This window comes from Canis aureus, chromosome 6 (genome assembly GCF_053574225.1).
Source record: "Canis aureus isolate CA01 chromosome 6, VMU_Caureus_v.1.0, whole genome shotgun sequence".
NCBI classification, from domain to species: domain Eukaryota; kingdom Metazoa; phylum Chordata; class Mammalia; order Carnivora; family Canidae; genus Canis; species Canis aureus.
The window spans coordinates 5448312-5462262 of record NC_135616.1 but is presented as its reverse complement, the minus strand read 5'-3'; the positions used below and the strand labels follow the sequence as shown (position 1 = coordinate 5462262).

The following is a 13951-nucleotide window of genomic DNA, read 5'->3' as shown; positions in this document are numbered from 1 at the left end:
TTCTGGGGAGTGTCTCGTATCTGTTTCTTCATCCAGAGCCTGGGTGCAAGGTTCCCTGGGTTTGGGGTTGGTAACTGGTGATGGGGAGATGGACTCCAGGGGTGAGGGAGCCTGACGGGACTGAGAGAACACTGAGCTTGTTCAAAAGAAACCGAAGTGTTGGAAATCAGAAGTTTGGCATGGGCAAGACTATAGGATCACCAGCATCCTGGCAATCCACCAGCAGTTGTTTAGATGTCGATTACCCACTTCAAGTATGTGAACAAGGTAGTTTCTGGGCCAGAGGCGAGGCAAAAGGTGAACAAAAGAATCCTAAAGACCTTCATGGTGCAAGAATTGGGAAAAGGTCAGAGAGGGAAGGAGTAGAAAGAAACATTCTTGGCCTCACGTCTTCCGAGGAAGCCTTCTACCTCAGTGTTGGCTGCTTCTCTAGGATCCCACTTTTATTTTCAGGTCTCCAGCCGTTTGCACAGGACTAGGCGTCAGGTGGAGCCGTCTTCAGAGTGAAATATGCACCCAGGGTTTAATACCTTGTAGGTCGGCAGCAGTGTCAGTAGTCAGAGTACTGATTAGTAGGGTCCTTTCCATGAATTTCAATCTACAAAAGCTTCAGAGGAAAGCGACTGTAAATGACAAAACTAAAAATGCCCACAGTTAATGATCTGATGAGTTCATTGGGGGAAGGAAATGTTATTTCTGTGGCTTACAATCATTTAGGGTAATAGTCGGACAATGAGAGTTTTGACAAACATCTAGAAACTTCAATTTCTGGAATACTTATGTTAATAACATATCCATACACATATAACCTAAGCATTTGACAATGCTTCCCATGTATTTTAACATGTTAAATTAATGAGAGACATCCTTAGATTTTCTAGGAGCCCTCTGGGAAATCTCAAAAGTTAGCTGGAGGTCTAAAAGACTATTGAGAATTTTATTTATTTATTATAAAGATTTTACTTATTTATTTCTGAGAATACACAGAGAGGAGAGAGAGAAGCAGAGACACAGGCAGAGGAAGAAGCAGGCGCCATGCAAGGAGCCTGACGTGGGACTCGATCCTGGGTCTCCAGGATCAGGCCCTGGGCCAAAGGCAGTGCTAAACTGCTTTAGCCACCTGGGCTGCCCAGACTATTGAGAATTTTAAGAAAATATCAAAAAGTTTCAACATTTGATTAAGTAGGATCACAGATAATTATGAAGTAATAATTGTCTAGTGAAAGTGACAAGAGGAGATACTCAGGTAAATACACAAATTCTATAGTTGTGAAACAAAAGTTAGCTCTGAATATTGTGAAGACTGGGTTTTATGGAATCAACAAGTCTGACAAAGACCGTGTAAAGCAGAGTAAGTAATTTGGGAGAAAAAAAAAATCTTTGCTGTCCAAAGGTTAAAAAAAACCCACAAAACAACCTTTGCAATTTCTCATTAGGAGAACAATCATCTAAGAAAACTTTGACCTTTTAACAGAAAACTAAATTCTAATTTTGTAGTTTTGTTATTAAAACTCATTTAAAAATAACTTGAAGAAACCTCTTCCAATCTTAGCTTGCTTCACCACACATAAAATTCCTTTCCCAACATTGCTTTCCACAAACTTTCTACAACTTTTTTCTATCCATTCAGATTTTGTCCTGGGTTTTCTCTTTTAATTCTGGAAAATTCAGCCATTTTACTTTCCTTACCTACTTTCCATACACAGATGTTTCCTTTCACCCTTTTTTTCCCCTTTTCTTTGGAGGTGGGGAGAACGGAGCGGGGGTGGGACAGGGAGAGGGAGGGAGGATCTTAAGCAGGCTCCATGCCCAGGGCTAGCTGTCAGGGGCAGCGCTGGATCCTTGACTGAGCAGAAATCGAGTCTGGGATGCCTGGGGGCTCAGTGATTGAGTGTCTGCTTTCCGCTAGGGTTGTGACCCCAGGGTCTTGGGATTGAGTCCCACATCAGGCTCTCTCCAGGGAGCCTGCTTCTCCTCTGTCTCTGCCTCTGGGTCTCTCATAAATAGATAAATAAAATCTTAAAAAAAAAAAAATCAAGGAGTCTGATGCTTAACTAAGTCACTCAGGTGCCCCCCATCTGAGTGACTTATTGCTGAGTAGCTTTCACATTGATTAGAATTTGTAACCTTTAGGATCCTTCATTCCTAGTGAAAGTGAAGAAGTAAGAAATTGTGGACTGTTAAGCTGGCATTCTGTGGATCGGCAAATTTATAAATACATTTTCATGGTTTCTAAATGCATATTCGTCTCAGTAAATTTTCCATCTAGCACAAAATGTGTTTACTGATAAAGTGGAATGTCTTTACCTCCTCTGTAAAAGGAAGCCAAAGTGGTAAACCTTTGTTCAGTAGTTAATGTTTCAGTATTTTTTAAAAAATATTTATTTAGAGAGGGGCATTCAGAGGGAGGAGGGAGAGAATCTCAAGCCAACTCCCCGCTGAGCATGGAGCCCCCCCACTGAGCATGGAGCCCTCCACCTGGGGCTTGATCCCATGACCCTGAGAGGATCATGACCTGAATTGAAACCAAGAGTCGGTTCCTTAAACTGAGCCACTAGGGTGCCCCAATGTTTCTATATTTTCATCTTCTTGGAAAGTGATCTAGATACTCCATGAATATCCATTATTTATCTCAGTGTAACTTTAAGGTTTTAAGTTACCAAAAAACTATTTTTAAGTAGACTTCTCAAAAAGCCTAATTATTGTTGAAAAGTTCATTTATAAAGTTTTGTCTTATTTACATCTATTTGATTCACTTGTTAACAATTTAGACCACTTGTGAAAATTTAACAGTATTAAACCCTAACCACCATCTTTTCTTGCTAACAAATACTGTCACAAACTAATGTAGAGTAAGTTGTATGTTCACATTATATTTAATGTTAAAAACTCAGAAGACATGCCTGTTTTAATTAAGCCAACAAACTAGATTTTATTTACTGAAGATTATCCTAGATCACATGAACTTGAAAAACATTTGGTTAGTTTCTGTGTTTGAGCATATACTTGATTGATAGAATATTTGTCTTAAGCCAAATTGGGCTCTTTACAGATGAATTTTGGCAACATCTGCAGCTACAAAAGACAGCGCATGTTTACAGGGTGCACACATTGACACACCTATGCCCATAGACACAGAGCTCTGGTAGCTTTCAAGAGTTTAGCTGTAAGACAGTTAAAATAGTGCAAAACTCACTAGTTTATTTTTTATTTATTTATCCATAAGACACAGACACACACACAGAGAGAGAGAGAGAGAGGCAGAGACACAGGCAGGGGGAGAAGCAGGCTCCATGCAGGGAGCCCGATGTGGGACTCGATCCCAGGACTCCAGGATCAGGCCCCGGGCGGAAGGCGGCACTACCGCTGAGCCACCGGGGCTGCCCAAAACTCACTAGTTTATTTTTCGCTTTGGCAGAATGGAATACATTAAGGTTACCTGCTCAGATGGCTTAAACTTTTCACCAATATTTTGTGGAGAAGATTTTAAAGATTTTTTTTCTCCCGATAAGAATTGCGCAGAGTAGAACTCTTCCATCATAGGAGGCATGCAGAGAGAACGCAAGTTCCGCTAAGAGGGACTTGCCCAAAGCCTCCTGAGGTGCACAGGGAGGTTTGGGGGTTTGTAGAGATGACGGGGTGAGCGGTGAGATGACAGGAGTGCCTGAGAACCACATTTCTATTCTTATCAAGACTCAATTTGTTAAGCACGGTTGTTTTTATTTATTTTTAAAAGTTTACTTGTTTTTAGTAATCTCTTACACCCATTGTGAGGCTTGAACCCATAACCCTGAGGTCAAGAGTTGCTCGCTCTGAGCCAGCCGGACACCCCAAGTACGGTTGTTTTAAATTCCTCAAAAAACTGGGCTGCAGCCTGAATGGTATCAAGAGGTTGACCCAGCCATCCAACTACATTATCGTCAATTTGCTTTTCTTTCTTTTCAATTAGGGAGACTATCTTCAACTAAGATGGGAAATCAAGAGATTTCCTACATTCTAGACTGAGAGCTGTGTGTCTCTGGAATGTTTTAGTAAATCCTTCCACAAAGACTTCAGAATGTGCTTCTTTCCTTTGGACACGTAGGAACTTCATTGTATGCCTTCTCCCCAAGGCTACAATGAAACTATCAGGCTCTGAATATCAGCTTCTTGGCCAACTTTTGGCCGTTTAGCTAGTTAAAAAAAATTTCTTTCAAACAGCTTGTTGGGTTTCAGCTGAGACAAACAGTAAATATTCCTGTCAGTGTTGAGCCACCCTGTGGTCCCAAGAGGTGTCCCCAAAGGAGGTGTGGAAGATAGTGCCATGTGACTACCCAGAGCCACCCCGAAAGACAATCCCTGAGAGCCCGCAACAGGTGCTTGGACCCTGGCCGCAAAGGGAGAGTGCAAGCCACCACTTCTGTCCCGACCATATTTCGGGGTCCCCAGCTTGACAGTTGACAAGCCAAGTTCTGTGGACACAAAATGAGACAACAAAGCAACAGAACTGTCCATGGGAGAGAAGGACCAACAACCAATGGGTAACTGAAAACAAATTTCAAGTTCTAACTCAAAGATCTAATTCTTAACAAATGCTTTTTTGCCTGCCAGTCTCAAGGTGGAAAGGAATGGACGAGGTCACATCTTAGCTTCCTCTCTAGTCCAGGCACCAGATATGGAAGACTTCTCTCATGGTTTGCTGCTCCTGCCAGTTTTCCAGGATCCCACCTGCAGATTCCAGGGCAGGTGGGTTGTCCCAGCAGGGCTCTTCCTGGTTCCCAGAAACTGTAGAGGGGAAAAAAATAACTTCCTACTTTAAGTGGGGAGGGCTTTGGCTGAGACCCATTCTTTCTCTAGACATCTCATAAATGGATAAGCTTATCTAGATGAAAAGTTGTCCACTGCTGCCACTAACCCAGGGTTACCCTTGGTAAGGAAAACCTGCTTGCTCAGCCTTAAAATAAAATGTTCCTCGGGCTGTCTGGGTGGCTCAGCGGTTGAGCGTCTGCCTTTGGCCCAGGGCATGATCCTGGGGACCCAGGATCGAGTCCCACGTAGGGCTACCTGCATTCTTCCCTCTGCCTTCTCTCTGTGTCTCTCCTGAATGAATAAATACAAACAAATAAAAAAAAAAAGTTACTCATCTGAGGCCTCACACTGGACCCAGTGCAGCTAAGTTAGACCTAGTCCTACCCTAGAGCCAGTCTGGTTTCCGCCTTGGCCCCAGTCCAGTTTTCTGGTTGGACCCAGATTTAACTGGTTAAACATTCTGGTTTTTAAGTCTGACCCAGTCTTGGAAAATAATGCTCAAATAAAGTCTGAAAGCTCACAATGCAAAAGCTGCGAGGTTGGTTGGATCTGAGGGCTGCCCACCACCTCCGGTGGCAACTGGAAAGCCAGGGGCTCAGTGGGCTGCAGAAGGTCTCCTTCAGGTCCCGCATCCAGCACTGGAGCGGTTACAGACGGAGGCATGCTACAGAACTCGAGCCTATTTGAGCAAAGATTGACTTGAATCCGGCAACAGCCCATCTAGCGGACGGAGAGGAGTTCGAGGCGCGGAACAAAGTCAAGGCTCATGGGCAGAAGGGCGCAGGGCAAAGAAGTCACAATCGGCAAAACAGCAGGTTGGCTATGCAAAGCCGCGACCTCGGGGGCCTGGCTGGGTCTGTCCCCTCCCAGGGTCACGGACGTTCGGTTCCGTGTCTGGGGAGCTGAGGCTGGAACTGGAGTCTGGGCTTGGGGCCGTGGGGATGGGCACAAGCGACTCCATTTGCGCGTGTTGTCTCGTTCCTGACGATGGCGACCGCGGCCCGAAGCGGTGGCCCGGCCCGCAGCTGGCTGTGGCCGAGCCTGTGGCCGCACATCCTGGGGCGCAGAGGGAAGGAAGGGGCGCCGGGCCCGCCGGAGGGGCTCAAGCCGCGGGGGGAGAAGCGGGCGCGGCCCCTGTGGCCAGAAGCTTCTGGGCTCACCCGGGGCCCAAAGGACACGGCGTTTGGCGCCACCAGGCCAGCCCGAGGCCTGACGTCCTCAGGGGCGGCGCAGGGCCGGGCCGAGCAGAGCAGAGCCGAGCTCCACCTCCTCCACCTCTGTGCAGTGCAGCCGTCCTGCCCTCCTCTGCGGCCGACGGGGACGGGGCCGGCGACCCTCGCGGCGGAGCCCTCAGCACCGCACGGAAACGGAGGGGGCCGCGGGCGGCGACGGGGCGAGGCACGGCCGCAAGGGGAGCTCGGGGAGCTCGGGGGGAGCAAGGGGAGCTCGGCCTCCGCGGTCGGGTGCGGGGCCGGGGCTCCGGGGCTCCAGGGCCGCAGCACAGCCGAAAGCCGCGGTTTGCAGCAGACGATTCAGAGATTCAGAGATTCCATGAACCTGATAACTGCGGGGGGAGTTATCCGAACAGTAAGGTCCCACGGCTGCCTCTAGGATCCTGGTATTTGAGAATGTCACCTTGAGGGCAGCCCGGGGGAGGCAGCGGTTTGGCGCCACCTTCAGCCCAGGGCGTGACCCTGGAGACCCAGGATCGAGTCCCCATCGGGCTCCCTGCGTGAAGCCTGCTTCTCCCTCTGCCTGTGTCTCTGCCTCTGTGTGTGTCTCTCATGAATAAATAAATAAAATCTTTTTAAAAAAGAAGTCACCTTGATCCTTGGGAGAAGTGCCAGATCCCACGCCCGACCCCGGACCTGCTGGATCACAGTGTGTACTTTAACATCCGAGTCCAGGTGACCGACATGTACATGAACGTTTGAAGGCAGCATCCTGAATTGCCAGCAATATTTAAAAGCCAGAATGAGAACTAAAACCCCAGAAGAATCTCATAAAGAACGGCCATCCAAACCAAGTCGATGGCAGCCCTATGATGCACGCAGATGCAGCTCGCAGCATGTTCTTACTGGGCAGGAGACCGAGACTTCCTCATGGACTGCGGGGCCGTGTCCCTGCTGTGACATATCAGAGCTTAAATGGCAGCTGGGCGGCCTCTGGGGAGCTGAGTCTGTCCCGTCCCGTCCGCAGCTGTCCCGCTTGCCCTCCCCTGGGTGACGGCTGAGGCAATGTTCCCGTGCAACTTCCCCTCCTCCAGGATTTCTGCTCCCAATCTTGTGCTTTCTTCGTGCTGGGCTGCCAGCAAGCTCTGGGCCGCGACAGCTCACGGGGACCGGATGGGGACCTGAGCTGAGCACAGCTTCCTCACGGGACATCTACAAACACTACCCAAGTGACGCTTGGAGTCCAATTCCTAACAGCCGTGGGCATTGTGAACCCTAAACACAGTGGGGCATGGTGAAAGATTTATAGGATAAAGTTTCTGACTAAAAACCCAAGTATCAAATCTTGCCACATGTATTTCGGCAAGACTTGACTTAAAATGAGACCTGGTGGAAATAAACCTGAAACAGCCACATAAAACGCTGCATGGAATAAAAGCTGACCACTGAATGAACACCTGCTGTCCCCTTTGCTACTAAAGGGATCAGCCCTGCTCTTGAGTTTAGAGAGGCTGAAGATGGGGAATTCACAAATACACAGAACTGCCAGGTCTTGCTTACATTTCCAGATTCAACTTCTTTCCCTCTGGTTTGACTCAGAAGATTATTAATTGTAGAGAGGCTGTTTGCTTGGTGTGAGTTGCCAGGAGTTTCTTTTCCTCCCATCACCCATTCCTTCTGTCTCCTGGAATCTTGCATGGAAATATTCCCATTAAAGGAAATCCTCGCGTGTGTCCCGGGGCAGGGATGCAACGCTCTTTCCTCTAGATGGTCAGTTGAAAACCTGCCACCGCCTCCCACACCTCCCTCCTCCTTGGAGCAGCATCTGTGAAGAAGTGTTGCTTCCTGATGCTCCCCCAAAATATCAGCTTGGCGTTTCAGGCATCCACGGTCCCCCGACTGCAGTGCCAGACTTTCGAGTTGCTTCCTTCAGCACATTCAGCTTCCAGCACGCCAGGAAACAGTCTTGCCCAAGATGAAGTGGGCCCTGGACGGAACAGGTACGAGAAGAATTGGCCACACACCGTGCACCTGACCACCTGCCCCGCAAACTAAGAATCAGGGTGCCATCACCTGGACAGCTCAGAAGGCATTTGCAGTGTAGTTAGGAACTCAGCATTTGCCAATTCCGCTAGAAGGTTCCAGACAAACCATGGTCTGGCATCACAGAAATACCTCCAAGACTTACGCACAAGGATCACAGCCCGAAGGCAGCCCGCTGAGCCATTCCACTCCGCCAACAGGAGGTCTGGTGGCCTGGGGCCTGGGTGAAGGGACACTCTGAAAACGCACCAAAGCCTGCAGACAATTTCTCCCGGACAAGGGGGGAGCAGCTGAGATTCCCCCGGGGACGCAGGGCAGAGGCAGGAGTGCGGCCTCCGAGTTTCCCTCGGGGGGACTAAGCTCCAGCTTTTGAAAAATACCGTTTTCCTCCTCACCTTTGTTGACATCACTTAAGACTCACGATCAGAAAGATAGAAAGAGATGGAGTACTTCCAAACTCGTTCTATGAAGCCAGCATCACCTTAATTCCAAAACCAAACACCCCACCAAAAAGAAGAATTATAGACCAATATCCCTGATGAACATGGATGCAACAATTCTCAACAAGATACTAGCCAATAGGATCCAACAGTACATTAAGAGGATTATTCACCACGACCAAGTGCGATTTATCCCCGGGACACAAGGCTGGTTCAACACTCGTAAAACAGTCAATGTGATTCATCATATCAGCAAGAGGAAAAACAAGAACCATATGATCCTCTCAATAGATGCAGAGAAAGCATTTGACAAAACACAGCCTCCATTCCTGATCAAAACTCTTCAGAGTGTAGGGATAGAGGGAACATTCCTCGACATCTTAAAAGCCATCTACGAAAAGCCCACAGCAAATATCATTCTCAATGGGGAAGCACTGGGAGCCTTTCCCCTAAGATCAGGAACAAGACAGGGATGTCCACTCTCACCACTGCTATTCAACATAGTACTGGAAGTCCTAGCCTCGGCAATCAGGCAACAAAAAGACATTAAAGGCATTCGAATTGGCAAAGAAGAAGTCAAACTCTCCCTCTTCGCAGATGACATGATACTCTACATAGAAAACCTAAAAGCCTCCACCCCAAGATTGCTAGAACTCATACAGCAATTTGGTAGCGTGGCAGGATACAAAATCAATGCCCAGAAGTCAGTGGCATTTCTATACACTAACAATGAGACTGAAGAAAGAGAAATTAAGGAGTCAATCCCATTTACAATTGCACCCAAAAGCATAAGACACCTAGGAATAAACCTAACCAAAGAGGCAAAGGATCTATACCCTAAAAACTACAGAACACTCCTGAAAGAACTTGAGGAAGACACAAAGAGATGGAAAAATATTCCATGCTCATGGATTGGAAGAGAATATCTCCTAAGATTAGCCGCCCCGCATTAACCCTATGAGGACATACTCACCACCTGATTCCTCTTCTGATTATGAAATTAGTTTGAGCTGGTTTGCAGTTTTTACCTCCTGGAGGGTTTCAAAGATCTGCTGGGACGGTCAGTTTTCCTCCTTTGCTGGGTCCTGTGCTGCCTCCGGAAGCCCACTTCTCTCCCTTAGAAGCCCTGGCGCTCCCGCCCCGAGGCAGGAGCAGCCCGGCTCGGCCCACGTGGCGCTGAGTGTGGAGCGGAGCCCCCACCTCCTGCGGCCCGGCCCGGCCCGCGGTTCTTCAGACGCGACCACGTGGGAGGGCTCCAAGGGCAGCGCCGAGCAGCAGCGAGGTCGCAGAGAGGCCGGGCCAGCGGGGAAGGGGCCTGTGCTGCCTTTGTACGCTTGCCCTAAATTCAAGTCCTTTATCCCAAATATACTATTACTGCTGTCGCTTACGAGAACACGCAGCACTGGGACGCCCAGGGGGGCTCGGGTGGAGCACCGCCTTCGGCCCAGGGCCTGATCCCAGGGTTCCGGGATCAGGTCCCACATCAGGCTCCCTGCATGGAGCCTGCTTCTCCCTCTGCCTGTGTCTCTGCCTCTCTCTGTCTCTCTCTGATGAATAAACAAATAAAACCTTAAAAAAAAAAAAAAACCACGCAGCTTCGTGTGGGACGGTCACGTCATTTACACAACTGAAATTCTGGGGCTGCGCCCTCCTCCCATCTGTGCCCCCCTTCTGGGCCAGGCCCCACCAACCCCCCCGACCCCCTCCATAGACCGCCGTGCACCCCCGCTTCCTCCATCCCAGGGCAACTGGCTCACACTTCCGCTTGCAGGGTTGTAATGCAAGAGGCAGAGACACAGGTCTCACCTGCGATAGTCGCGATAGTCTGTACACAACACGGCCTACGTGTTCCCCAATCCGCACCCCGAGGCTCGAGGGGACCCTGCCAGCTGAGTCATGGAAAGCAAAGCTCACAGGTGCACCCCAGGGACTCAGGCCAAGGGTCCTTCAAGCTGGGCTCAGAAGAGCGACTGCCACCTCCATGCAGCAGTCTGCAGCGTCCCAGTCCCAGCTTGTGCAAGGCCGCTCGGCCACAGATGGGGCATGGCTTCCCGTTCCCACTGTGCAGAGGCCGTGGGGACTCAGAGCTGCAGGACTATGTGTCCGGGGCCTTGGGCTGAACTCCGGACACCCCACTGTCTGCTGGGAACAGAACCTGGCCCCAAGTGGCACATGCAGATGGCAAACAAATTACTAAACTAGGTAAAAGACAAATATTTTAATCTAGTTTTCCCACTTCATACTAAATCATTAATACAGGTCACAAATTGCATTTATTTGCAGACATCTAGAAAACAATCAGAAGTGTATATATCTCTCTATATAATCTTATTAATAAATTTTATTCGGACAAGAGAACTTGTGCCACAAGTTTAGACAGCATGATTAGACTGCAGCACTCCCAAGAGTGGTCACAGGTATGTACACGTGGGAAGTAAAGCTGCACCTCAGAGCCGATCATGATCAAGTTAAAAACACCTGACATACAGCACGCGCCAATCCACTCCTTCGGGTCATGACCAGCATGAAGAAAATCGGGACATAGATACTCAGCCAACATTCTGTAAATGTGCACAGCAATATGCTGCATTTAAGAGTTAAAATCAGATTCTACTTTAGTGTTAGCATCAAGCCCTTAGGAGAAACCCACCCCCCAATCTCCTTTCGCATTTACACACGTCGGCAACTATTCACACTTAGGGCCGGGCTGGGCGGCTGGCCACGGAACCAACAGGTCCTTGCCTGCGTGGGGACAGTGCGGGCTAATACTGAAGGTCTCGGTCACATCCTGGCTTGCAGCCACCTTCTGGCTGCCACTCCATCTATCTGGCATTAAATAAAACCAGGAGAAAGCAATGCAGGTCTCTGGGAATCTCCTCCCTTCCATACGGAAAATGCTCTGCCAATTCAAGTTTCATTCAGTCAGGAAGACGGAAGGATTTAAGGCTTCGGTGACAATTATAATCCTCTGAGAAATTATTTTCCCTTAAAGTCAAGATAAGATAATAGTGTTTACTGTACTTTCTCTTGACTCTTAAAATCCCTGGTATCAATGTAGGCAACTTGCACCTGCAATTAATCTGCAAGCGAGGAAGGTCTCTCCTCCTCCCCAAGGCTGGCCCAGATCGCATGTGTGGAGCACTTGTCAGCCCTTGGCTCCCTATGAAGCGGAAGGATGAGGTTCCGGCCTTCTAGTAGGTTGAGGAAGCTGTGCTCATGGCATCATCAGAGATTTTGGTACTGGCAGGGTGGATGCTTGCAAAATACTTGACGTCACTGTCACGATCCATCTGAAGAGCCATGATGGTCTGTTCTACGGCTTCCTGATGACAGCTGGCAGAGGTTAGGAAATATTCTGGAGATGCAAAATGCAGATTACAAATAAAATGAGTTTAACATTTCAGTTTTATCAAGTATGAGTATACTAAGTTCTTAGTCATAAACATAATTTCTCCAAGTATAAACACAAGCTATGTCGAATTACAAATAGTAATCCAAGTTGATTGGTGTGATATGAAAAATATCCCCAAGCCTAAGAGAATTGTATGATTTATCTTGTTTTTAGAACAGACTAAATGGCAGCAAAGCTAATAAATATATTAACATTTATACTTGTGATAGGTATTAATTCACTCAGTACAAACACCCCAAGTACCAATCACACAGGTTGAGAACCAGTTTTCTTTAGCTATTTCCTTACTGCTATTAAAACAATTTAAATGAATTCTAAAGGAGGGAAAAGCAGTTTTCATTTACCCATATTCTTAGAAGCCTATTAACAAACGTTTCTATGCTTCATTCACGAGTTCATGCATTTAAATGCTATTTGTTAGATATGGGGGGGGGGGGGCGCTGACAATAAATAAAACACAGCTGAATCTTGAGCAGCTTATTAGTATGTGGCAGCAAAGCAAATACCAGGAAGCATCTGTCTTCTGCCTAAGGAGTGAAGAGGAGGAAACACAAACATGCCTCCTGGCCCTGAGCAACAGTAACACAGGTCACGTGGGACAGACTGACGGCAGTTTCTCATCCTGTCTTAAGAGAATACCTAATCTTTCAAATGACTGTCTTGATTATAGAAGAAATGCCCCTGGAGCAGGAAGGTGAACAAGTCCCTGTCATCTAATCTGTGCCCTCTCTCAGGGGGAGCCCCCACTTGACAACTCAAGTCTTCTCCCATCAGATAACACGTAGGAACATATAGTGCTTCCGCTCAGCTACGTCTCCATCCGTGCAGTCCGTGTACCTCCTCCCCGCAGCACACGGTTTTCCTAACAGTCACCTACCCACCTTTCTCCAGGAGAGTTTGTCTTAACGTCTTTGCAAGCAGCACTCGAACGTTCGGAACCCGATCATTTGCCAAGGTTAGCAGATGCGGCATCAGATGCAGAGCGAACTGGTCCATGGGAAGGCAGTCGTCCTCGATGACAGTCTAGGAGGACAAACAGTTCCTTTAATCTGCCAAGGTAATCGCCAAACCCTGGAATACTGGCTAACATTCTCTTTTGTTAACAGCCCAAGCACTACAGATTTCAGCTACTTCTTTTTAAACTATCATTCCACGCGCTCGGGAACCCCAAACTAAGAGGACATAATTTTAAGTCCTCACAGACAAATAGATTTTTAATGGCTCTCCTGAGTCCCGGAGTGTGCAGTCATGCTCATTTACACACACACACACACACACACACACACACACACACACACACACGCGCCACAGGCTATGCCATGGACCCCGAGCGCCCCCTAGTGGATGGCTGTGGGATGAGCCAGGCAGACACCAACTGGGGAACAGGTGATCCCCTGGAGAGCCAGATGGCAAAAGTGTTCCTTAAGGATCAGAAAGAGAGTGTTGGGAAGCACAGTGAAAGAAGAAACATAGTTTTAGATAGAAAAATGTGTCACGCACGCATAAGTCTTCACTTACCTGGCAGACAAAAACAAAGGCTTGCCGGCCAGACCACTTGGGACATCTACCAAAGTTTTCTACGAGCTCATTGATGAGGTCAACTCCAAACGTGGGGGGCGTTGCCATGTGCAGCTTCTTCACCATCTCACTAACCTAGGAGGGGGAGCGCAGAGACATGAGGAAGACTTTCTGTTCCAGGATCTTATTAAACAGTGTGCTGTTCTAAAATTGAAAAAATTGTAACACATACCAACTTGTAGGAAATCCAACGAACAGAAGAAACTTTATCTGCACATAGATTCAGAGCAATGGGACGTAAATAGTCATAAACATCTCTGGGACTATATAATTCTAGAAGTAAAATCAGCTGTCTACAAAAATGAATTATAAAAATAAAAATATAATTAAAATTTTAAAATAAATAAATGAAAATAAGTTAATCATCTGAATAATTTGTAATACTGGATACTATTTGTAAGATGAACACATGCAAAGACTAGTGAGCAATGTGGTCTCTCATGCACAGAGTCATCACCAGTCTGTATGTCTCTAGAAATGTTTTTAAACACTATGCAAGTTCAAGTATCTCCTCCCCT

At 47.6% G+C, this 13951-nt stretch overlaps 1 protein-coding gene across 6 annotated transcripts in view; it reads right to left on the bottom strand.

Moving 5' to 3' along the window:
• Positions 1 to 10646: 10646 nt before the first annotated feature.
• Positions 10647 to 13951, bottom strand: part of PPP4R1 (protein phosphatase 4 regulatory subunit 1) — a 61302-nt gene continuing 57997 nt past the window's right edge. For all 6 annotated transcript variants that reach the window (XM_077899960.1, XM_077899961.1, XM_077899964.1 and 3 more), the window contains 4 exons: positions 13606 to 13726; positions 13374 to 13508; positions 12737 to 12878; positions 10647 to 11798 (listed from right to left, as the gene is read on the bottom strand). In XM_077899960.1, the coding sequence (XP_077756086.1) occupies positions 11635 to 11798; positions 12737 to 12878; positions 13374 to 13508; positions 13606 to 13726 (562 nt within the window). In that variant the 3' untranslated portion in view covers positions 10647 to 11634. The remainder of the gene's footprint in view (positions 11799 to 12736; positions 12879 to 13373; positions 13509 to 13605; positions 13727 to 13951) is intronic.